General features: G+C 37.6%; 1 protein-coding gene across 50 annotated transcripts in view; it reads right to left on the bottom strand.

The window, feature by feature from the left end:
* ABI3BP (ABI family member 3 binding protein) overlaps positions 1-25,502 on the bottom strand; it is a 235,006-nt gene that overhangs the window by 166,292 nt on the left and 43,212 nt on the right. For all 50 annotated transcript variants that reach the window (XM_026492204.4, XM_044381625.3, XM_026492194.4 and 47 more), the window contains exon 2: positions 9,965-10,144. In XM_026492204.4, the coding sequence (XP_026347989.1) occupies positions 9,965-10,144 (180 nt within the window). The remainder of the gene's footprint in view (positions 1-9,964; positions 10,145-25,502) is intronic.

Raw genomic sequence — 25,502 nt, 5'->3', positions numbered from 1 at the left:
CGGTTTGGCAAGGGCTTGCTTTTGAAGGGGAGCCTGTAACACGCACACACACATTTTCCAGTGAGTTTATCACTCCGTTATTATCTCTACAGGAAGTACTATAAAAAAAAAAAACAACACAGGACTTCTTTTGGATAGTTTTCTTTCAAATAATAAAAGCTAGGTCCCATTAGCTATCAGGTAAAAAAGTCAAAGCCTTCAAGTCAGCAGGGTTTTTCTTTCTTTTTAAATCCTTTAGTCAACATTACCATGTAGAGGGAGGGGGTCAAGAATAATCCCCATGAGAGGAGTTTTTACATCGGGTTCAAAGGAAACAATACTCACGTGCCATGGGGAAAGTATGATGGTATGGTGGTCAGGTAAAGGGACAGGCTCTGGAGCCAACCTGCCACTTAGAGATTTCTCAACTTCTCTGGGATTTACTGTCTTCACTGGGAAGAGGAGGATTATAATACCTCGTGCTTCCCAGGGTAGCTGTATGGATTTAACTTCTGTGGAGCCCTTGGCCCAGCACATTACAGGTGCTCGACAACATTAAATCATCAGTAAAAAGGTCAGTGAGAAAGTCTACTCCAGCATTGTGTGACCAACCCCTACATGCCCAGCCTTCTGAGTGGAATTCATCAGGGCTGAACTTGTAGTAAACCTCTTCTTGATTTTGTTCCTCTTTTCTCATTGAGGAGTGTCCCCAGTTGCAGGAGAAAAGGTGAAGCTACCAGCTTGGAATCAGATGGTGGAAGACCTGGGGCCCATGCTAAGTATTCAAGGCTTTCTCTCAAGTATATATTAAGCATATAATTTTTAACTAAACTAGGACACTTGAGAGAAAGGGGACGAGTGTTAACTGTGTCAGAACAGGTGTAAACTCTAACTATGCCTGAGAAATAAGGTAGGGCCAATGCATTAACCCAGTTGGATACTTTTTTTCCCCCCTCCCAGAGGTTACCACTCTGGACAAAGAGAGATGTTTTATTTTGTTGACTGGAAGACTCTCCAGCAAACATCCGGTCAAACTCTGAGTAGTCAACTCCTTTACCCAGAGATCTATTGACCCTGATTGTGGAGTACATGAGGGAAGGTAAGACTCAGCTCTGGCCCCAAGGAATTCACTATTTAGTTGGTCAGACAGGACACAAATGAACACAGAACAAAACAAAAACAGGGAACAATCCAAAACAGAATATAACCAAACGCTGGACTTCATGACATAACACTTCAGGTAGGATCCTTAAGTGCCAGGCATTAAATGCCCAGGGAAAGGAAAACTTGTAAGGAAATAAGTGGGCCATTAGGAGACTGGGATTTGATTGTATTCCTTAATTGTGAGATGTATTCCTGAAAGTAAAGGAAATTTTGAAATCTACGTATGATCTTGTATATCTATTCCCACATAACCCTCCAATTTATCCTTCTACTAGCAGCTGTCTTTCCATTTAAGACATCTTAAAGGCAAGCCTCTTACAAGAAATCTGGGATAAGGTATACTTTTGTTTTGGTCCATGACCAAAGGGCCATAAGCTATGTTGGGGAACACTTTTAGATATAATTGGGAATGATTTTTTTTTTTAAAGTTAGATTTTGGTCTCAGAGGGTTGTGCAATACATTTGAAAGAAAAATGTCATGCTTTATATTGAGATATTGTAAATTTATTTCCAAGAAAAGATAAACTTGGAGACAGTTTATCTATTATTTGGTGAGGTCAGGAAGACCATGAAACATAGTTGAATCCAACAGAAAAATAGAACTTAGAAAAGATGTTATCTGTATCAAAACATGGTGGTCATCTATTATGAAACCAGGCCTTTCTGGTGTCAACTCATAGTGAACTGTTTAAATAATGGCATAATATTTATTAAGAAATTGATACCCACTAGGCCAATTTCTTTAAAAATCTCTTTTGAAGCTTACTTAAGCTCTGCTTAATTTTGCACTTCGGAAGAAAATCAAGTGATTGTGAGATTCCTATGTTTTTAATGAAAATTTTGGATTAATCTTGAAGATTCAAAGCCAAATACTTCCCAAGTGGGAAAACGATTTCCAGAGAAAGAACAAAGTAGGAATTAAGATGATATTCTGAAAATAGTTCGAAACAAAAGAGGAAAACCCATCTTAAATGTGACCTACCGCTGTTTTAGACTTCCTGGGTCTCCCTTGCCCCTCTGCCATTCATTGCTTCATTCACTGTGACAACACTGGAGGTCAAAACAGAAAGCCTCTGGGGTCCTTAGCTCCTCGAGGTTTTCTATCTGGATGGAGTATGGGAGCACACAAGGCCCACAAAAATAAAAATAGCCATTTATTAAGAATGATGGTAAAAGAAAATGCTCAGCCTCTAGGACATACATAGAGAGGGACATAAACATTGACTGCCTTGGCCAGGTATAGCCTAGCGGAGAGCAGAGGAGGTAGGGCTTAAGAGACGGTGAGCTCGTAACAAATAGAGATGGTGATGGAACGGGTGGGTGAGAATAAGTTTTAAGGACACAGAAGGTGCTTCAGGAATTTTAACTCATTTAACTTACTTAATTTGTTAGGTAGCCGATGGCTCCTTCCAGAACATATGGCCTTTTTTCTCCATTTGTTTGAAAGACATAGAAACAACATATCAGGGGCTTATGGACTGTCTATTGTAGAGGAACAGATAAAGCTCCCAAAGTTTTAGAGGCAGTAGAGTGTTTCAGAGCTCAGTTTCTAGAGCCAGACTCCTTGGGTTGAAAACTTGGACCTGCCACTTACTAGTTGAGTAAGGAACTTTAGAAAGTTGACTTAAAACTCTTGGAGATCCATTTCCTTATGTGTAAAAGTGAATAAGACTAACTACCCCTGTCTAATTAGTACCCCCCGTGTGCACTTGGGGACTGCCTCGTATTCATTGCTGGCTGCTGTCTCCCCTCACACAGCCTTGTTGAAGATCATTAATCCTTAAATATACTGCTAAGGGACAGCATCCTGGTTGAGGTGGCTGCCACGGCTGGCACTTCATCTTTTCCCGCCACTCGTTTATCCTGCTCCTCTTTCACGATTTGTCAACTTCATTCCCTCTATAATTCTTCAGTTATTTTCAACTTCCACATCCAGCTATTTTTCTTCAACGAATCCACCACCACCTTCCTTGTGACACTTAAAAATTCATTTCTTTTTGTCATTAAGGTGATGTATTCACTCTTCAGTGTAATAAATGGCAATCTTTATTACTCACATTTCATCCCACTTCCAGAAAAAAATGAGTGAGCAGGCTTAGACATTTTTATGAAAAAGCTACCAAAAAACAAACAAACAAACAAACATGGAAATTCTAGTTTACAATGCTGAAAGAAAAAAAATGTGCATTTCTTCTCACTTTCTATACAAATGTAAAAACTAAGGGTAAAACGTGTAGGGGGATAGAACAATTGTAAAATTTGTGTGGAAGCACAAAAGACCCCAAATAGCTAAAACAATCCTGAGAAAGAAGGACAAAGCTAGAGTATCATGCACCCTTCTTTCAAACTACATTACAAAGCTGTAGTAAGCACAATGGTATGGTTTTGGCATAAACACACAGACATATAAATCAGTGGAACAGAATCACAGCCCCAAAATAAACCCACACATACACAACTAATTTATGACAAAGGAGTCAAGAATACACAATGGGGAAGGGATAGTCTCTTCAATAAGTGGTGTTGAGAAAACTGGACAACCACATGTGAAAAAGAGCGAAACTTGACCACTATTTCACAAAAATTAACTCAAACGGATTAAAGACTTGAACATAAGCCCTGAAACGATTAAACTTCTAGAAGTAAATATAGGCAGTAAGCTCTCTGGACAGATGTTAACTAGACTTGTGATAATTTCTCAGTATATATAATACTAAATCATTGTTTTACACCTGAAACTAATATGTCAATTATATCTAAGTTAAAAAAAAAAAACCACAATCTTGTAGGGGGTATTTGTAATCTACAGGAATATAAACTGCATTTTAAACATACAATATATATTGTTCTGGATCATTATAAATAACTTCATTCAAATTTTTAGAATCAATTTTCCCCGTGAAATAAAAGACAGTGAGAAATTTCAGAAGAAACTGATGATTAAATTTTGACCTAAACTTGCTAAGATAAAACTACCATCAGTTTAGTAACTGAAACAGTGTCATGCTTTTGTTTTTATCTATATTTAGAATAGGTCAAAATTCTTACCACGCTCTTGCTAAAAATTGCTTCCTTAGACTAAGACAGTGGAAAAGTGAAATTTAGTGATGACAAATGCTTTCAGCTGTATCTTTTCAGGATTCATCTCATTCTCCTTTAAGAGGCCACAGCTATGGAATTCTAAAGAGTCACCTTAAGACTCGATTCCACAAAGGACGCAAAACGAGAAATGCCCCTTAATGACTAAAAGATGATCATGACTATGGGACAGAAGTGTGTATATCGAGAGTACTGTGTCATAGTCTTAAAATTTTGCTGCTTTAGTTTCTTAATCTATGTTGGGAGTTGTCCCTTCTAAGGAAACATTTATTAGGTACGATAAAGAGAGGAGTTTGGTTACTTTTTAGTTACTGACAGCTTTGCTAAAACAATATACAGTTTTCCTGACTGCCCCCGCACCAAATAAAACAAAACAGAAAACCAACCACAGGACCACCACTTAGACCAAGGTTTTCAACCTAGCACTAAATCTTAGAGCAGACCAGAACTTTAGTGGTGCCTGAGCCCATTTGTTACTAACAACTGAAACAAAGCTTGGAGAGTTTAAATTATCCAAGACCACTCAGCAGGTTATAAAAGCAACTGACAAAATTTATAAAACCTATTACTCTGTACTAGGCTTATCGTAGCTGCCTTATATAACTTATTCATAATCTTTACAACACTCCGGAAAGATTATTCTGTATTTTATATGAAAGAAATGAAACTGAGAGAAGTTACAGGACTTACCCAAAACTATTTAGCCATTAGTTGTATCGAATTTGAACCCAGGTCTGTCTTGCTCAAAAGTACATACTCTTCCCCCACATCATGCTGCTTCCCTGGGTAGAGGTGGATCTTTCCTAGAACGCATACAGTTAGCATTCTGGGCCAGGCTCCTTCCAGTGCAGACCATCTACAGAGCAGTTAGTACTGCGTCCTCCTCTTAGCTAGCTCAGAAATCACTCTAAGGAACAAGCAGCAAGATGGCGACTAGGGAGAGCGGCTGAGAGACCCCTGGTTGTGGGCGAGGAGCTCGCCCTATTAGAGCAGTGAGTGTGAGAGTTAGCAGCTGTGAGAACAGGACAAGAAATTCCCTCTTAAATCCCTTTGAGTCCTGACACCTGGGTGGAAGACTAATTCTTTAGTCAGAATTTGTGGTAGTGATAACTATATGATTTATTTTCAATTCAAGCTTTCTTACAGTAAGGATACTAAAATAACTCCTTAACTTGCACTACATAATTGATGGAATAGAACGCTTTCCTGCCCAGGTGATACTGATTAAAGTCATTTTGATGTCAAGTGAACAACATAAAGTGTGAGTCTATAAAGATTCAGTGTCAAAAAAGTCTCATGCTTTACTTTATTGGACATTTGCAAAATTACCAACAGCTGAACCTAAAAGTCACAAAGCAATGCCTGGATGTATAAAACAGAAACGAGAACAGTCACGGTATGGGTTTAAAAAGGGTATAGGAGCCTAGATCTACTAAATATGAATCAGGTTTTATCACATCATTGCAAGACTCTCACGGCCATTAATAGTTATTCATCATCACCTGGGATAATAGTACTTTTCTTCTCCAATTAATCTATTAGAATCTTAGAAGATTTTGCTGAAATAAATTTTTTTTGCAGTTCTATATGAATCATATTTTGAGGGAATATTTTGTTTTTCAGTTGTATATGTAAGACCAGTATGTAACTTTTGAAAATGCCTCTTTCAATAGATAGACGTTTATTAAAATAAACACAGAAATACTTATAAGTGATTATACAGGAAGAGAGTTTTAGTCCACCAGTCACTAAATGCTAACTTGAATATTTCTGAACGATCAATAGCTTCTCACTTCAATGGTGGAATCTTTTAAACATATCACACAAGTGAAATGTGTCACAATGTGGCACTTAATATTGTTTGGAAAATGAAAATGAGTTACTCCGTCTGGGTCTAGTGCAGCGCAAGTGAACAACGACTATCTTATCACAGAAGAGAGGAGAGGAGAGGCTTTAAGCGATGCTATTTTCACAAAGGAATAATTCTTTGCTTTGTAGAGCAGCTTGCACTCAAGGGATTTCAACTCATCACTTGAAAATCATGAATTCACCGACGCAACCACAGCACATCTGTGAAAAATAGACTTTACTGCTATTTTACAGATGAAGAGAATTGAGAATGATCACACAGTCAACTTGTGCCAGAGAGAATTGAGACACAAATTTCAAGTGACCAGGTTGTGGCAGTCAGAAAAATGGTTCCTCAAAGATGGCCAAATCCTAATCCCCAGACCCTGTAAATATGTTTGGTACCATGACAAAGGAGAATTAAGGTTACAGATATAAACAAGGTCACTAATCAGCTGATCTTAAAATAGGGAGAGCATCCTGGATTGTCCTGCTGGGCTCAGCATAGTCACAAGGCTCTTTTAAAGTGGAAGAGGGAGGCAGAAGATGAATTCAGAGCCATGCGGAATGAGAAACACTTGATTCACCGTTGTTGGCTTGAAGGTGGAAGGCGAACGTGGCAGCCTCTACAAGCTGCAAAAAGCAAGGAAACAGATTTTCCCTCAGAGCCTCGAGGAGAGTATGCAGCCCTGCCCGCACCTTGGTGTTAGCCCAGAGAGAGCCAGGCTGGGCCTCTGATGTACAGAACTGTAAGCCTGTAAATTTGTGATGTTTTAAGCCGCCAAATTCATGGTAATTCGTTATAGCAACAATCAAACATAGTTGCTTAATCAATTAGGAGCAATTAATACAAAACAGTCATTAAGAAAGACTATAAATAATAAACTCAAGCAACCTAAGAATAACATATAACTTGGAAATGCAAGTCCATTTTGAAGTAATAAAAGTAGAAACACACAGATTCTTTGGCATAGAGAAAGATGGAAAAGGAAAGACGTGAGAGGAATTTTTTTTCCCTTCCACTGGAATACTAGAAGAGAAAGGAAATTATAAAAAAGAACACATTTATCTAAAGGATGAGGTAAGAGTTTTTAAAAGGCTACTTGGAATAGCCTTCCAGGAGAAGTTTTGGAATCTTTGTCCCTAGAGATCTTTAAGATACACAGCGATGTATTTTATCTACCCTGGATGGCTTAGATATATACTTGCCTGATGACAAGGGGCCAGACGAGACAATCTCTCCTGGCCTCCTCTGGCCTAAATATTCTACACAGACCTGAGTCCATTCAATTCAGCACCACAATTATTTACTGCCTGTCTACTCAATGTAAACCATTCTGCTATGAATAACCAAAGAATAACATAAACTCTGACTTCAAGAAACTCATGGTTTAATAGTGAACCAAGGTAAACAGTCAACCCTATGCAGGCTAGACAATGACAAGAATCATTAGGATTGAATGCGTGATATATTGATTAAAGCTCATTAGATATATAAAAATCATTAGATATATAAAAATCCAGTCTTATACTGATCATGAAACAATATTATAGGTCACCACCGGAGACTATCAGAGCACCATTACAATGAGAACTTATCCCAACCTTCCTAAATTTCTATATAAGGAAAATTTTAAAAATGAACTCTTTATTATAGAATTTCAGCTAAGAGAGGCAGAATGATAGAATTAGATTATATCTAGACTGTATCTAGAACGTATATAGAATATAAAAATTACCATTTTAGAAGCCCTGTATAAAATAATGGATCTGGGCAATCATCAGCAATACATGTGGAAACTATTAAGTGATAATTTGATGGTGAATTTTGTTGTGGAGGGATCCGACTGAGACCACCTAACACACCGAACAGTCTTAACATCACTGAGTATGACACCAGCCATTTATGTGTCTCTTTCCAATTTAACACAGCTTCCAAATCTACATACTTTTCCAAGGGTAATATAGGACATAGAGGAAGAACATGGACCAGGATGTATGAGCCAAGTACTCCAGCAAACCAGTGACATTTAAGAGGGGAGGAGAGAGGGGCTCGTTATAGGACAAAAGACACGTAAGAGACATAACAACCAAATGTAACATGTAGACCTTGTTGGATCCTGATGCAAAAAAGAAACAACTCAAAGAAGGCATTTTTAAGACCAGCAGAGAAATTTAAATATGGACTAGATATCAAATGATATTATAGGATTATTATTACAACGTGATAAAGGCATGGCATTACTCAAAATATTCCTCATCTGTTAGAGATGCATACAAAAGGGGTCACAGATTTAAAAATACAGTATCCAGTTATGCTTTAAAATCCTCCAATAAAAAATTGTGCGAATGAGGAATGATCTATATTCAAGTTGTATGATGCAACATGAGGGTCGTTATAATATTTTCTCTCCTTAGATGCTTGAACTTTCCATAATAAAAAATTTTTAAAGACAACAACAGTAAGTAAATAAAAGTGTGCCGGGTCCATTTGATTATCCCTCATCACAGCACTACTGAAAGCTTGGTAGATCTATACCAGAAATTTTCTTTACTTTTTTTGCACATATTTTTCACTAGCAATCTGACTTCTATCCCTTTAAGATTGAACACTTTTCAACTCTGATGGAAAGGAAGTTTACTATTCACCAAATTCTCAATCGAAATAACCAAGGGTAAAAACTATCTATAAATAAACTATTACCTCCGATGCCCAAGAAATACAGGAGCAGTAGACCCGCTTCCGTTCGCGCGTGGGGTGTATATATAGCTTCCAGGCACTTTTTGTAGTAAAGCGTGAATGTGGTGGGGGAATACTTGCAAAATTTCAAATTCTTTACAGTTTACATGGTCAGGGTTAGTGTCGTAACACTGGTTGAAAGTGCATAATTCTCAATTTTTTTTTTGGCAACAAACTGTGTTTGTTTTAAAACAATTATCTTCGGTAAAATCTAGTCTAGACGTTTAATTAATGTTACTCTCCTGTCTGATTTTAGAGTACAACAGACTTCTCTATGGGGAACAAGGGGCTGCAGGACAGAACATATTTCTCTTCAGTGCTCCCTGCGTAGACGCATGAGTGCCAGACCTGACTGATCTATGCCAGTGCAAGTGACAGGGTTACACATGCGAACTTCAGGGCAAGGCTCTTTAGCAATAATCCTAGCAGTGGAGCAAAACCCAAATCTCGTGTGAGACTGTTCAGAAGGCCTTTGAAGGCATTTATAACAGATGATCCCCTTTTCAAAAATGTTCTCCTTTAAAAAAGTTTTCATGTTTGCAAATCATTTTTCTGAATAAGGCTTAAAGATGGTTACAAACACAAATTACATTGTTAATGACATTAAAACTATTTCCGAAGAAATGTAAAATTGTATCATACTTGTAAAAGCTTTTAATTTTTTAATCTTTTTAAATTTCAAGAAATGTAATATATTTTCTCTTCTTCTTTAAACGTAGCTTCTCATGAAGGGATGCCCAGAAAGCTGTAGTTGTTATTTTCCACCAGAAGAATGTAAAGACAAAACAGGGGGTAAAAGTAATCCAGCTAAAGAGGCTATGTTACAGCGAACTAAACCGGGCATTTTAGCTTACTTTTCCTTATGCAATTTAAGTTCTCTGGTCAGGGATTGTAGGTGTAAGGGCAACGAAGGTGATTGTCTCTGCGGCACACGCAGGATTCACATTCCGTATTTTTTCGCATAAAGCACTGTACTATCTAGGTTACGACAATTACGTAGATGATTTGTAACGTTGGCATTTGGTTTGGCTGAGATGTAGAAGAAAGGGTACTTGCCTTCAAGATTTATAGTTCACGTGGTACCAGTTACCTGTTACCTCTCTTCTTCCCATGCCTGAAACCCAAACATCTTACCGACCACAGCCTCCGTGAATTTCCCTTCTGCTGGAAGAGGGAAGTACTGGTTTGGGGACAAGTTGCTGCCATATCCCAGGAGAAAACCTTCTAGTTTTACATTTGGATTTGGACGGAGGAACTTCAAGAGGATGGAGTCACTCGTGGTATTGATGTGGACTTTCAGGCTTGGCCTTTTACCTAAAGATGGGAACACAAAATACAGGGCTGTTATTTTACCAGTTAGCATCCCAGAGCAAATCTGGAGCAAAGGTGAGGTGCTAGAGGCCTTGTTACTAGAAAGCATGCTATCTACGTAGCTACTCGATATTCCAGCACATCCACCCAAACTGCTAAAGCACGGGTCATTCTGAGATCCAAAACCCCAAACTAAATAGTGTAGAAAGCAGGCTAGAACACAAAGTAGAATCTTAGGGCTTAGAATTTGGTAATTTATGATTGAGCAGGTAGATGGGATTGAGGCTACTTTGGTTATCCACGATAGTCAAAACCTTCACTGGATACATATTGTCCGGCAATGTTTGAAGCATCTGAAATTTCTTATCAGTAAATTTCACTACTGCGTTTTGAAAACCCCCAGTGTGCTGCTCTCCAGCTGTATCCCCACAAGACAGTGATTTAGATATAGAGTTAGAAACAAAGGGACACAGGTGGGGGGTCAGCTTAGGGAAAATAGGGAGTTCTGAGAGAGGCGATAAATGGAGGAGAGAGCCCTTTAGGTCTATTTGGGGCCTGCAGGGTCACCGAGACAACTACATGGCGATGACCTCCAGGAGGCTGAATAACCGAGTGCGATGCTCAGGAATGGAACACAGGTCCATGAGGATGTCGGCACTTTCTAGATAATCATCGGATGAACCTTCCCAGAGAGACTGTGCACAATGAGGAGAGAAAATTTAATTAAATGTTCAAGGCTTTTTTTTTTTTTTCAACTATGTAGGCAACAGGGGCAGATTATCACACTAACCAGAAGTCTTAACCAAGCAGTGAGTGAACAACATTGCCTTTTGTCTTTGGGACCAGAAGGAGCGACGTTCAAATGCCAGCTCTGCAACTTAATTATCACTGGGGCCTCTGGCTACTCACTGAACATACTTGACCCTGAATTTCTTGATTTGTAAATTATGAATACTGGAGAACGATGTCCACTTTCATGGGTTGTTTACAAAGATTAGTGCAAATGGCACTATCTTAAAGCTGGTACATAGTAATTGCTCAATAATTGGTTACTTAATGAAGGCCATCCATAACCTTTTAACACAAGACAGAAATCCAAACCAGCTTTGTAAGATTTTCTGTAAATTCATATTAAACTAATTTGGTAACAAAATGAAGTCTGAACCATATGAGGCCACTAAGTCTTTCTCAAATCTCACTGAATAGTCTGTGTAACTATTCACATGCTTAACTGTAGGAATATTAACATGTTTAATTAAGGGGTGCTGGCCAAATGCCCACTGAAGAGGTACCTTAATATCTGGTGTAGACCACCTAGTATATTTCTAAAATCCAAAGATTTTCTGAGTTCTAAAACATGTCTGGCCCCAAGAGTTTTAGATACAAGATTGTAGATCTCAATTATTTTCTTTCTTTATTCTACAGAGATTTAATATTTTTAGAATAATTTACCCATTGGAAAGATTGCATTTATTAATTAGTAATCCACATTTGATTTGTCATGATTCCAAGATTTATATTGCATTAATGCCAGTCAGCACCTCTGAACAGCATGGCTTCCCAAAGTCATCACACTAAATTTATACTATTCCAGTCAAAATTAGCCTGTAATATAGTTACATAAAGGATTCCAATAAGCCTTTAAAAAAAATACAGATAGGCCCTTCTTGGATACCCAGTTGTGGGACCCAGTACTACTATTTCTCAGCAACCAGTACTACTATTTCTAGGTATGTACATAGTTCTTTAAACTTCCAAGAATTTGATGAAATTTCCATAAACTTCTAGATTCTCAAATTGTTATTCCTACATTTCTGGTGTAATTAAAACTCAGAGATATTGGGCGGTTTACCCAAGTCCAAGGAAGACTCGTCTAGTCCGGCTCACCCAGTGCAGCTCTCTCATAGCACAAACAACAAACCTAGTCAGCCAGTTCTCTGTCACTCTGCAAGTTAAGTGCAAGGTCAAAACTGGGTCTCAGTTCGCACCAACCTGCACTTCCTGCTGTTTCTATTGAGAACATCATCATTACCCACTAGAGTAAGGAGTGGCCAACCCCCAGACCGAAATGCTCAAATCAATGCTAACTGCTAATGTTTTGTCCTAACCTCATTAGATTTTGATGAGAGGATTTATACTTCAGCTATAACATAGATTTTGTCCAAGTCAAATTTCCCCTTCTCAGTTATGTGCTTAGATTAACCCTAGAGTCACTCCACTACCTTAGAAGATTATTAGGTCCCACGGTAAATTAAAACACAGCCGGCCTGTTTCCAACCCCTTGTTGGGAAGCAGAGAATAAGGAATCTTAGTGTACTTAGGCTGCACTCATGTTTGCCTAAGAGCCAAGAGTCACAGCATCATCACATTAGACCTTTGCTCATAGATTTTGGCCTGATGTACCACATTACTTTTCCACTTGGAAAGTGGAAAGGATAATGGCACCAAGTGAGGAAAAGGAAGGCTGTAAACAGAATTACTGACCAACAAAAATGGAAGTGTTCTCATTTCCTCCACATGGGAATTTTCATGACTCCAGTCTTTCTCCCTTTCACTAATGATTTATGTCAGCAAATACATCAACATCATGTAACTTTTTGAATGAATTGGCATTTAGCAGACCTACTTTTCCAAAATTCTAATTCATACTCCTCTCTGGAGCTAAACTTTTAAAAGGCCTGAAAAAGAGAGAGAGATGCACAGAGACAGATCTTACCTCAAAGCAGCATCACAAACTTAGTATTTTGAGACTATCAGCCCAGTTGCTTATTTGAAGTTAGAAATTCAAGTCTCTTCATTATCCTGGCACAATTATTTCTTCCTTTATTATTTCTCAATGTATCTTATTTCTTTTTGGCCAGTATAATCTTCTCACATTCTGCAATGCACTTCCACCTATGCTCACACTGTCACCCAATATGGATTCCTTCTATCTTCTGTTTGTCTTCTCTACATCCCTTCACCCACTCAGTTATTAAGCCATTGGTCTTCTCAGTGCTCAGCAAAAAGTTTAAGCAATTTTTGCCCTTTCAATCTGATTAAGTTTGTCAAGCATTCCTTCAAATGAATGTGTCAACTAATATTCAATTTTATACTACTGGACAATTTCCTGATATTTTAGGGTATATCTCCATGCATCCTATAATAATTTTTAATCTTTGATAAGTTATTCTTCATTCTAATTCTAGTTTAATGGTTTGGAGCACTAGTCATGTGATGACAGTTATCTTTCAATGTTAGTATGAACACCTCTGGTGAATGACATAAGGTAGAGTTAATAGAAAAATAATATTACATGATACGGGCTTAACTAGGAAAACATTTATAAGTAAAATGGCAGATATGTTCCCCAGAAAAGCCCAGGAGTACAGAGTAATAAGAAAAACATTTTACTGTGTCTTGTGAGAAATAAAACCTAGGCCAATCAAGAGTGAGACAAAATAAAGAATGTGAACATTCCAGGAAAACACCACCATTATGGCTGAGAAAAAGAATGCACATTGGTAAAGGAGAACCTTGGATCTAGGACAGTTGTTTCTAATCCTCTTTTTGCAACATCCTAGGGTATCTCTAAATAGTTCAAAAGGGTGTTGTGAAATACTAAAAGGAAAAAAAATTCTTTCAAAATCAAATTAGAATGAATCCTCTTTATTTTTTCCTAATAATTTCTTATTATGTTATGTTAGTCACCATACAGTACATCCCAAGTTTTTGATGTAAAGTTCCATGATTCATTACTTGCGTATAATACCCAGTGCACCATGCAATATGTGCCCTCCTTAGAATTAATCCTCTTCAAATTTTTAAAGGTAAATACATGCCCTGTAGCAATAAATCACATGTCTGTGTTTCAATAAAACTATATAGTTGACCCTTGAAAAATATGGGGGTTAGGGGCATTGACCCACCACATAGACAAAAATCTGCATATAACTTTTGACTCCCCAAAACTTAACTACTAATAGCTTACTACTGACTGGAAGCTTTACTGAGAACATAAACAGTCAATTAACACACATTTTGTCTGTGATATGTATTCTGTCTTTGTATTCTTACAATAAAGTTAGTGAGAGAAAAGAAAATGTTAAGAAAATCATAAGGAAGAGAAAAAACATTTACAGTACTGTATTTATAAAAAAAAAAAAAATCTGTGTATAAGTGGACCAGGGCAGTTCACACTCATATTGCTCAAGGGTTAACTGTACTTGTAAAAATTGGCAGTTGGCTGGATTTGTCCACCAGGTCATCGTTTACCAACTCCTGGTCAACATCATTAGTCTTCAGGGAAATGCAAGTTAAAATCACAGTAAAATACCACACACCCAAGAATGGATAAAATTAAAAGACTCAACAACAAGTGTTGGGCAGGATTTGAAATAATTGGAGCCCTCGTGCATTTTTATGTGAATGTTAAGTGGTGTAACTACTCGTAAAAACTGTGGGACAGCTACCAAATAATCTGTCAGTTTCATTCGTAGGTATTTTTTGAGAAAAAATGAAAAATAATGCTATGCTAAGACTTGTATGTAGATATTCAAAGCAGCACCAGACTGGAAACAGCCCAAATGTCCATCAATAGTTAAAGGGATGAACACATGGCTTACCCACACAATGGGCTAGGACTCAGCAACAAAACAAAAAATTACTTATGTAATTTAGCATGGTTGAACCTCTTGTCTGGCTTGAGGTCATGCCACCGTAGCATGGGCAGGACCTTCCTCATCACTGAGTAGTATGCCTTTCTCAGAGATGAAAGACTTTCCTCTGATGGAAGGTCATTCCATCAGCTTGCCATTACAGCAACTGGTGAAACTAGTTTTAATAGTGCCTAATATTATTATTCACATTCAACAAATGGTACATATATAAAATCCAGCAGGTCTTTTTTAGGCATTATTATATTCCCAGAACCGACAGTTCAAAGTTTCAGATGTATTCTATATTCTTCTTACACAATGGATAGTGGGTGGAAAACATTCTGATGCCTTTATGGTCACATCTTTAGTTTACATATTAAGCAGGGCAGTTACTGTCTGACAACACATTCAAAAGCTTCCAAAAACCATATTTGATGGCACAAATTATATTTAATTGAGCTATAATGTTAAGTTTTATAAACCATAATTTTAACGTAGGGCTTGGCAATAATTTAACATATGTTTTAATTCTTAGAGAGCCAAAAAGAGATCATATGACAGGCGTGGTACTCAAAGGACTCCCTGTTCTGGTACCATGATCCAAGGAAATGTGTTAGAAGGGGAAAAATAACCATATGGAGTTTCATTCATTTTCCTGTGGCAGCCACAGTATGAAGGAAGTGGCCAAAGTCAGTTATACAAGAATCTTCAGTTGTTTCTCATCCTTAAATAAAAATGTGTTGTCTGTAGTCTATAGCATGGCTTTTCTTACCAAAAACAGCAACAAACTGAAAGCCAGTGATAGGAGTGGAAACTTTCCATAGCAGAAAAAGCATGACAATTTTAGTTAAATATTTTAAGAATAAAGATGAAATGTTTCCATCAATTAAATAGACATTATAAATAGACATTATAAAAAGACATTATAATTAGACATTATAAAAACTACTTCCACCAGTGCTGTAAGAGCAAGATGCTTGTACAACATTCCATTAGAAGAGAGTCTGTGCAAAGTGGTTATGAAGATCAAGAAAGACATGGCCCATTCTGCAGCGACATGACGGCATGCCAGACAAGATAGGCAGAGGGAATTAAATTCCTTGGTCGTGGTGGTGTATATGCAGAATTATAATTAAAAGCACTCACAAAGTAATTCTTAGAAAAATCCTTTTTAAATTTCAATTTATTGTATCCCATCTATCATCAATCCCATGTATCTCATGGTATCCTGGCTCTCTGGCTTCCAGAATGGAATTCCTTCTCAAAATCCACTGATTCTCTTTCACTCTCTTCCCAACTCTTTGGGAATGAAGTTCTACCACGGCCCAGTGCAGAATTAATGGGAGCTTGCAAAAAGCTGGTGTGCAGTAAACATGTAGCAGCTCTTCAACACATCTTCCAGAAACAGGGATGCCACTGACAGTTGTTTGAATTGTGCATTGCAAAACTCTAAATGGCATCTTTCAAATCATCTCTTATTTATGGCCCTATACATTAACCACACTCACAAAGACCCGCAGAAATAGTCGCCACTTACAAAAATGGGTGATTTGATGAGGGTAACTAACTTGTATTCTCTAAACTCTTCCCATAGGCCTCAAGCTGCTCCTGCCCACCCTTCTTCCTTCATGACTTTGATTTCTATCTTCCCTGCCTTCTGATGCTGACACTGGTAATAGGGGTTTGGGTGGCAGGATGCCTTATGTAAAGAGGAGAGGAGCACAGCCACAGACATTTTGGACATTGTGCTTTCTAATGTACAAATGAAATTGCTTCGCTTGATATACACAATTCAGGTGATGAGTCAGAAATCTAAATAAGAACACCAGGTTAAAAGAGATTTGGGGCATTCAGGAGATGGTGAATTAATAGCACCCCACGTTAGAGATGATAGAAGGCATCCCTACTTGTGTTTTATTAACTCAAATCTAAAAACATCCTGATGAAAATAGTTTAGATATAAATAGAGGCTTTTACAAATCTACAGAAAAAAAAGTCATTTTTTAAAAAGCACAGAAAAAGTTGGGTAAAAGTCCCAGAAGCCACATGAATAACTGCCAGAGTGTGGGGATGGGGGCCATTAAAGAAACTCGGAACTTGACTTTACACATACACGGTCAACGCGAGCAGGAAGCTCAGCCTACAGCATGTTGTGCTCTCTGCTCTCGTGCAAGCGGAGCAGCACGTTCTGTCTCCTGCCTCCTGCATGCCATGAGCCTGCATGCAACGCGTGCCTTCAGAGCTCAGCAAATAAAAAGTCCTGGTTCACCTGAAGAGCTCCCTTTATAAGGCCACACCCAAACAACTGCCATTGAGCCATAACTCCCAGGGGTCAACTAGTTAACTTTTTATTAGGCTATTATGGGCACCAAATACCTGGAGAATGTTTGCTATTGAATTTAGAAAGGAATGACATTTTGCTAGAAATCTGAAAGGGAAAATGTTTTCTTCCTAATGGAGCACTTTATTTCTGTTTGCCCAGCTGTTTGCATAAGTGAGTTCCATTTCAGCTAAAACCACCCCAGTTTCCACCTTGGTCAGAATTCCCCGTGCCCTGATTCCTCAGGCCAATACTTCACCGTCTGGTGACTTTGGATGACTGAGCGAGACAGACTCAACCTGCCAATGTTGACATTTCAGCACCACTTGGCAGGACTAATAGTTTTACCAAAGGAGCAATAATTTCATTACCTACCTTGTAACCCAACCAACAGCCAAGTGGGAAAATTACTTGTCATAGACTACCTTCTAAGTCAACAGCATTTCATCCTTAGGGGAAAATCTCATCCTGAGACATACGCAGTTGCCACTTGCATACACACCCTCAATCTAATTCTCCTAAAATTACTCTTTAAAGTCTGGAGCACGTTGAGGGTGGGGGACAACCACATGCAACCAATAACCACATACTTGCTATAAGGGAATGGGGGCAGCAACATGGTTAACGTCAGACAACAAAATCTAAATAAATTCTGCATTTGCCTTGGGAAATGTATGTATCCGTTCATCCGCTTTTCACTGTATTCATTCACTACTAGATAGTAGGCATTAGGGATACCAACTCAAATATGATCTGTCACATCACACAGATTAAGCAGTCTAGTAAATTAGGCAGGTGGGTAAGTCAACGACTTCAGTGCTGCATCATTCCTACAATTAGTACGTGTGGCTACAACAGAGGAACTCTAAATGTGATGGAAGGGGGTTAAAGGGTGTACAAGAAGGTATCCCCTTAGCTTTGTTAAGCTAGTCACAAAAATTGTTTTTATTACATGAAAATATGCCAAATGCAAGTAGGGAAATAGATCTCAAAGTCTACTTTGTAATACTTCTCTTACCACTTTAGATTATTGGTATATTCTTATTACTTTTAATATATAGAAAATAAAAAGAAGAAATCACACAGGCTAAGAGACTTAACAAAACTCATTTCTCTTCTTTTTGTTCTTTGTCTGATTTTTCATGAAAACCCTGGAGTTGATCTACCTACATTCTCTTGCTATGTAAAGTAAGGAGTGATGGCAATTGGTGCTCCTGATGGAAGGCAGGAGAGGCTCCAGGCCAGGATTCTCCAAGGAATCCCCCCCCCCCACCTTAGAGCATCAGCATCACCTGGGAACTTGTTAGAAGTACAAATTCTCAGGCCCCACTCCAGACCTCTTGAATCAGAAACTTTGGGATCAACACAGCAATCTGTACTTTAGCAAACGGGGTAATTCCAATGCGTACTCAGGTTTGAGAACCATTACTCTTTGAAAATTCAGTGCACCAAAAATAAAATTCATGGGCCCAATTTCTTTGGAAGAGATTTACAGATACACAGTATTGGAGAAAAAAAGACTTCAGCCACCAATCTATTAAATTTCCTATCATGAGAATTTTACATATATTTTGATCTGTGAACAAACTGTGAATTAGAGTTTTCTAGAATTATAAATCCTGGAGACTCGTAAGGTAAAATATTTAATAATATTTGGAAAATGTCTCTGACTTCTAGCATCTGTTATAGGTTTTTGTAAGTCTTTAACCAATCTATTTAAAGACTTAGAAGTATTATGAGGTAGGGGCGCCTGGGTGGCACAGCGGTTAAGCGTCTGACTTCAGCTCAGGGCGTGATCCCGGCGATCTGGGATCGGGCCCCACATCAGGCTCCTCTGCTAGGAGCCTGCTTCTTCCTCTCCCACTCCCCCTGCTTGTGTTCCCTCTCTCGCTGGCTGTCTCTATCTCTGTCGAATAAATAAATAAAATCTTTAAAAAAAAAAAAAAAGAAGTACTATGAGGTAAAATTTTATTATAAAAAATTTTAAACAGAGAAATGTGGCAAGAATTGCACAGTGCACATCCATGGACCCACCACCCAGAGGCAATGATGCTTTCATCATATTTATCTGCCTCTCTATCTGTCCATCAATCCGTCTTATTTTTAAGTGGATTTCAAAGAAATCATATTTCAGTCTTCTTCACTCCTCAACACCTCAGTAGGTATATCATTAACTAGAATTCGGTGTATTTTTCTTTTGAGATAAAATTTATATATAAGAAAATACATAAATCTTAACACTACATGGCTGAGTTTTTCAAATGCCATATATCTGTGTAATCCAAACCTAGGCAAGATTTAGAACATTACCTTCACCGAGAAAGTCTCCTCATGTCTCTTCTCAGTCCATTTCCGCCCCCATCCTCCCAGAAACAAGTTTTGTTCTGATTTTTACTAAGACATGGATTAATTTTACCGTTCTAGTCTTCAGTGGAATTGAATCATATGATATGCACTCTTATGTAAGGCTTCTTGCACTCACCATAATGTTATAGAAATTTACCTGTTTTATTGTACACATCAGTAGTAGTTTTGCTGCTATTTTCACTGAGCACTATTCAGGTAATTATTAAAATCAACATTTTTACATATTCTTGCATCTTCAGGGTATGAACCTCTCTTGATTTACTGTATTTTAAAATATTGATTATATTTTAATAACATTTTCTCTGAGAACAAGGGAAAATTATATATACATGTTTTTTCTTTCCAGTTACTTACCTTATACTATTTGCCAGAAAAATAAAACTATATACTCTGTTATTTACAACAGACACTTAATTTTTAAGACTTAAAAAAAATCAATAGTAAATGCAGACAAAACTATATAATGATTTCATTTTCACCAGAATGCTGCATACTAGTCACTGATACTCAAGATCTAGGATATCTTTCCCTCTCACTCTCAGTCAATGGAATACCAGGCACAAGCCTCTTTTGACAACAAAGTGTAATATTGACTTTCCTATGTCTAAGAATGATTATCACTGATACCAAAGTAGTTAAGTTCAAACGTTTGCCATTTAAAAAATTGCTTGTCCTAACAATCTCAAAATGATCTGGTACCAAAAAACAGATAAACTGTCATTCGGATTATTACCACGCTACTGGTCAATTTTCCAAAAGGACCAATACTCCTTTTTTTTCCCCTACTCTCAGTAACTCCAATTCTACCATACATTAAATTCCACTAAACAAGTAGAAATCAAGTTTAATCAAAGTAGTACTATACATATTTCCATTGTGAAAACATTGTCCCAGGGAGTAAATCAGAAATACTCTTGATAAAAACGAAAATTTTGCCATCTTGTAAAAAATTGTCAAGCACTAACAAAACTTTCTTTAATAAATCTGGCTTTTACTTATTTATTTTTGCAGTCTCACAAACAAAAACAAGAGATGTAGCTAGAACAAATGGTTTCATTTGCCATCACTGTTTAGACGTTTGAAATCTTCATGAATTTTAGTTTGTTCGGGTAATAAATACCCAATGCTGATGATATTCAGCTGCTTATTTTGAGATTTCACAGCATCAAAAGCCTTCCATAAGCTAGAAGAAAATGTCTAAACCATCATGACAGTTTGCTCAGGTGGCCTCATGAACAAGACAGAATAGGTCATGAGACTTACGCGGCTCTAAGAAGAGCCACTTGCTAACGACCCCATAGTAAGTCATCCCATTTTAATACGTTGTAGAAGAAACAAAGGGGAGGTTCTGACATTAACTTTGCCTTTCACTGCATTTGACCTGGGTCACCTGTCCTCTTTGAGGCTCACTTTTCTCCTCCGTAGAAGGAATTAGAGAATCCCAATCCATTTTCTATCTCATATTCAAGGATATCTCTAAGACTTCTTCCAGACAAAATACTATCTTCCTATAAAAATGAAGGAAAATAGGAGTGCCTGGGTGGCTTAGATAGTTAAGCATCTGCCTTCAGCTCAGGTCATGATCTCAGGGTCCTGGGATCGAGTCCTGTATCAGGCTCCCTGCTTGGCAGGGAGACTGCTTCTCCCTCTCCCTCTGCTGCTCCCACTGTTTGTGCTCTCTCTGTCAAATAAATAAAATTTTTAAAAAGTAAGAAATAAAAAAAACAAAGGAAAACAAATCAGAAAATGAATTTGTTTATAGATACACAATCCTAATAATTTCCAGATAATATTTATTTTTTTACACAACTCCCAAAATTTACCTCAGATATGAAAAAGAGAACTAATACGTTCATAGGTGTATGGAAAGAATGTGTGTGACTGTCACAAATATTTTTTAACAGCTTTTGTGAGGTATCTATAATCACACACCATAAAATTCACCTATTGTAAATAATTTTTAAAAATTTGGTAATTTTTGGCGAACTTTTAGAATTTACTAAATCTACCAAAATCCAGTTTGAGAACATTTCCATCCCTCTAAAATATTCCCCTGTATCCATTTGTAGTCGGTGGGCATACCCTTAGTTCCCCCCCTCAGCTCCAAGCAACCACTGGTCTGCTTTCTGCTTTTCTGGTAATTTAATATAAATGGATTCATACAACATGTAGTCTTTGTGTCTGGCTTCTTTCACGTGGTGTAGTGTTTATGGGATTCATTCATCCATGGTGTATCATTGGTTCATTTCTTTTGATTGCTTGATAGCATTTCATTTTGCGGATCACATTTTGTTTATCCATTTCCTCAGCTGATGAATAGTTGGCTTACTTCCAGTTTTGGGTTATTATGAATAATGCTGTTATTATGAATAATGCTACAGGTATTTGTGTGGACATATGTTTTCATTTTTCTTGGATAAATACCTAGGTGTAAAATAGCTGGGTGGTATGGTAACTTTATGTTTAAATTTTTAATAAACTGACAAACTTTTCACTTTTATATTAATTTTCAAGATTATAAATATTACTCTTGCTTGAGGTAAACATCCAGAAAATGAGCTATATTGTTTTTCATTCTCACTAAATATGTTATATAATAAAATCAGTCATTTTATTTTATTTTTTTAAAGTTTTTATTTATCTATTTGACAGAGAGAGAGAGAGAGACAGCCAGCGAGAGAGAGAACACAGGCAGGGGGGTGGGAGTGGAAGAAGCAGGCTCCCAGCAGAGGAGTCCGACGTGGGGTTCGAACTCTGGGATCACGCCCTGAGCCGAAGGCAGACGCTTAATGACTGAGCCACCCAGGTGCCCCTAAAATCAGTCATTTTAAACTGAGATTTCTATCTTTAGTCATTAATGAAACAAGACCACTTACCTTGTTACAATAAGTATTAAAAATACAGCAATTCCAATTTATTCCAAATGCAAGAAATGAGCTTTTTGCAAAATGGTAAGATGGTTACTGACATTCAGGATAAATGACCGAGTTGTCTTCTGTCTCTAGTCATTTCCGTTTTAAGAATTTTTTAGCCTATACCAATTTTGCACATATTTGTCCACCAGAGAATTTAACCAGCTCTGGAGAGAATGACATTATTATTATTTTTCCTAAAATTAAAGTGAAATCAGATATAAACTCTGGCTTTGTGACCCAAATGACTTAGCTATTTATCTACATAGTCAGAAGAACCAGACAAACTATAGTAACTTGGGATGTGTTATTATTTTGATAATATTTGTCATTGCTTCTTTTCCAATGAATTAAAATTCAAACAGAAATAAAACATTTTGAAGTTCTAAAATGTTTTTCAGTATTAATAAAATATGCCTTATTGTTAACTCTTCTGGTAGTTTGTGATTCATGTAGCATTTTCTAGGTGAGAAAAAGCAAGGCAACATGGCTTGAAATCATTGCCTTCCAGTCTGACATTAAAATATCCCAGCCTGCACGGTGGATGGGACTCAAGCTTAAGTCTAGGCACTTAAAATAGAATTTTGTAATATTTATCAAATGTTAACAAAATCTAACTGAATGAACTATTTTGGGTAGAATCTTCTCGACTTAAAATTGTAGAAATAAAAAAAAGGCCTCCTCATAATTCTTTTTTATGTGACTTTTTTTTCTTTTTCTTGCATTTAGAACTTCAGAACTCTGATGAATTGCTCCCACTCCATTCCAAATTCTAAACTGGGAGATGAAGAAGTGAGATTGTCCTTTGAGTATTCCAAGTACTATGCACCGGAGATTGTCCCTTAGAAACTAAAAATGGGAATAAGTCAATTCCCACTGGTCACCCCATTTCCTAGCGTGGGATGAATCCATTTGGTTGTAAGTAGAAGAAAAGAGGCCAGGAGACAGAATCAAGGACCAAAGTAAGTTGAAGTTGAGATGGTAAACTGTGAGATAACAGCGGCTCTGAAGCAGAGAAAAAAGAAAAAAATACCTGCCAAGGCCATTTATCGGTACCAAGAAATAGACTAAAGGGTTACGAGACTAAAAATCCAGGGCTGCCCTGCAGAGGTGGCCAGCCCTTCCAGAGATCCACAGCTCCTATGACCCGAGGAAGTGACAGATATAAAAGGTGGGCAGGAATTAGTCAAAGTGTCTGTGTACATCTGAGGTGAGGACAGAGGACACAAACAGTAACTGGTGCCTTTAGAGACGCTACAGAAGGTCAGTGCAGCGGGGGTGTAATGGGGCAAGTGGCACACAGTGATGCTTCAAAGGACAAAAGGGGTCCCTGCACGCCACATTGGGAGATCTGTCATTGTTTTAAAAGCAAATCTAAAGTATTTTCCTCCACTAAGCTACACACACACAAACCTACACACAGTCTGAGAAATGAACAATACAAAATTTAAATCTTCGAGAGTTCTAAAATATATCCACATGGGAGAAATCTCGTCTCCCATGCCCTTAGCAACAAGCAACTCAAGTAAAATGCTCAGAGCAAAATTTGGTTAAAGTAGGAAGAAATATGCTGTTTTTTAATAAAAGAAATCAAAGATATTTTACACATAGATTACAGTTTAAATGGAGTGCAATTAATGCAGATCCCTCCTGCAAACATCAGATATGTTATTAAAATCAATTGTTATTGCGACCAACTCATCCAGATTTATTTGCGAGGCAAGGAAATAAAAGCTTACTTCTCTTAAAAAAGCAAACAAAAAGGCAATTGTTATTAATTCTATTCTTTAGCCAAAAGCTAAATGAAAACAAACCAATTGGCTCTAATTGACTCTATTGGCAGGAAGAGCCTGAGAAGTATGCTGCTTACAACTTACTGTAATTCTGTGTTTCCCAAATTTTTCTTTATTGCACTCCATCCCAGGCTGGTAGCACACCTCCTATTCCGCTGCCTGGCGTATTTTCATCTCCTTCCCACCTACCCCTATAATAATCCCTGCGTGGACTTTTTAACTTAAAAATTATACAAATAATACACTTGTATTCTAATGAACAAAATTAAAGAGTTGCAAAAGAGATAGGATTTGTTTTAAAAATTATCCATTATCTAATACATGGTGATGACTTTAATATCTCCTTCCAGGTATTTTTTTCCTGGGTATGATAAATACGACAGCTTACAAAGATAGGATTATATTTGAAGTGATGTTTTATAACCTGCACTTTCCTTAACATAAATATACTTCTGTATATTCATTTTTACTGACCGCAACTATCTTTTAATTATTCAGAGGAGTCTTCCTTTGATAATAGATTAACATGCCATTTCACTCTGTGAGCTGGTCGAGTTTATCATTTCAATAATTTCACAATTGACTTTATTTTGGCAAAATTTGGTATTCATTTTAGAGATGAGGAATTGATCTTATAAAATTTGTATAATTAGTTTGAGCCTAGTTTTTTTTAAATCACATTTGAGATCTGTCATATTTAATCCATTGACAATTGGATAAACTCATTATATTGTTTGTGAGATTATTGCTAACATTTTTCGGGCTGTGGGGGTGACGATATTTCTGTGTCCCTGAGATTCTCTGCCTGCTCCCACAAGGAGTGGTATTTTAGGGAGAGAGGACTGTATAATGGGAAGACATGGGGTTTGGAGCCAGAAAACCTGTGTTCAAATCCCAAGTTAAACCCACAATTGCCCTAGTTATTTATTTATTTATTTATTTATTTTTAAGATTTTATTTATTTGACAGAGAGAGAGACAGCCAGCGAGAGAGGGAACACAAGCAGGGGGAGTGGGAGAGGAAGAAGCAGGCTCCCAGCGGAGGAGCCTGATGTGGGGCTCGATCCCAGAACGCCGGGATCACGCCCTGAGCCTAAGGCAGATGCTTAAAGACTGCGCCACCCAGGCGCCCCGGTCCTAGTTATTTAAATAGTTAACTTAATGGCTGAATGCCACATTCTTCCCTATAAAGTAGAATTAATCCTACAGAGCTACCGTCTCAGAGTTGCTGGTAAGATGAGGTGAAACACTTTATGAAAAGCAGTACAACTGTACAACTCAATGATAGTTGTTACTGATGTGACAAGCAGTACAACTGTACAACTCAATGATA

Source organism: Ursus arctos, unplaced genomic scaffold (genome assembly GCF_023065955.2).
Source record: "Ursus arctos isolate Adak ecotype North America unplaced genomic scaffold, UrsArc2.0 scaffold_4, whole genome shotgun sequence".
Classification (NCBI taxonomy): Eukaryota; Metazoa; Chordata; class Mammalia; order Carnivora; family Ursidae; genus Ursus; species Ursus arctos.
Note: the sequence above shows the minus strand (reverse complement) of the source record. Positions and strands in the feature narration are given on the sequence as shown.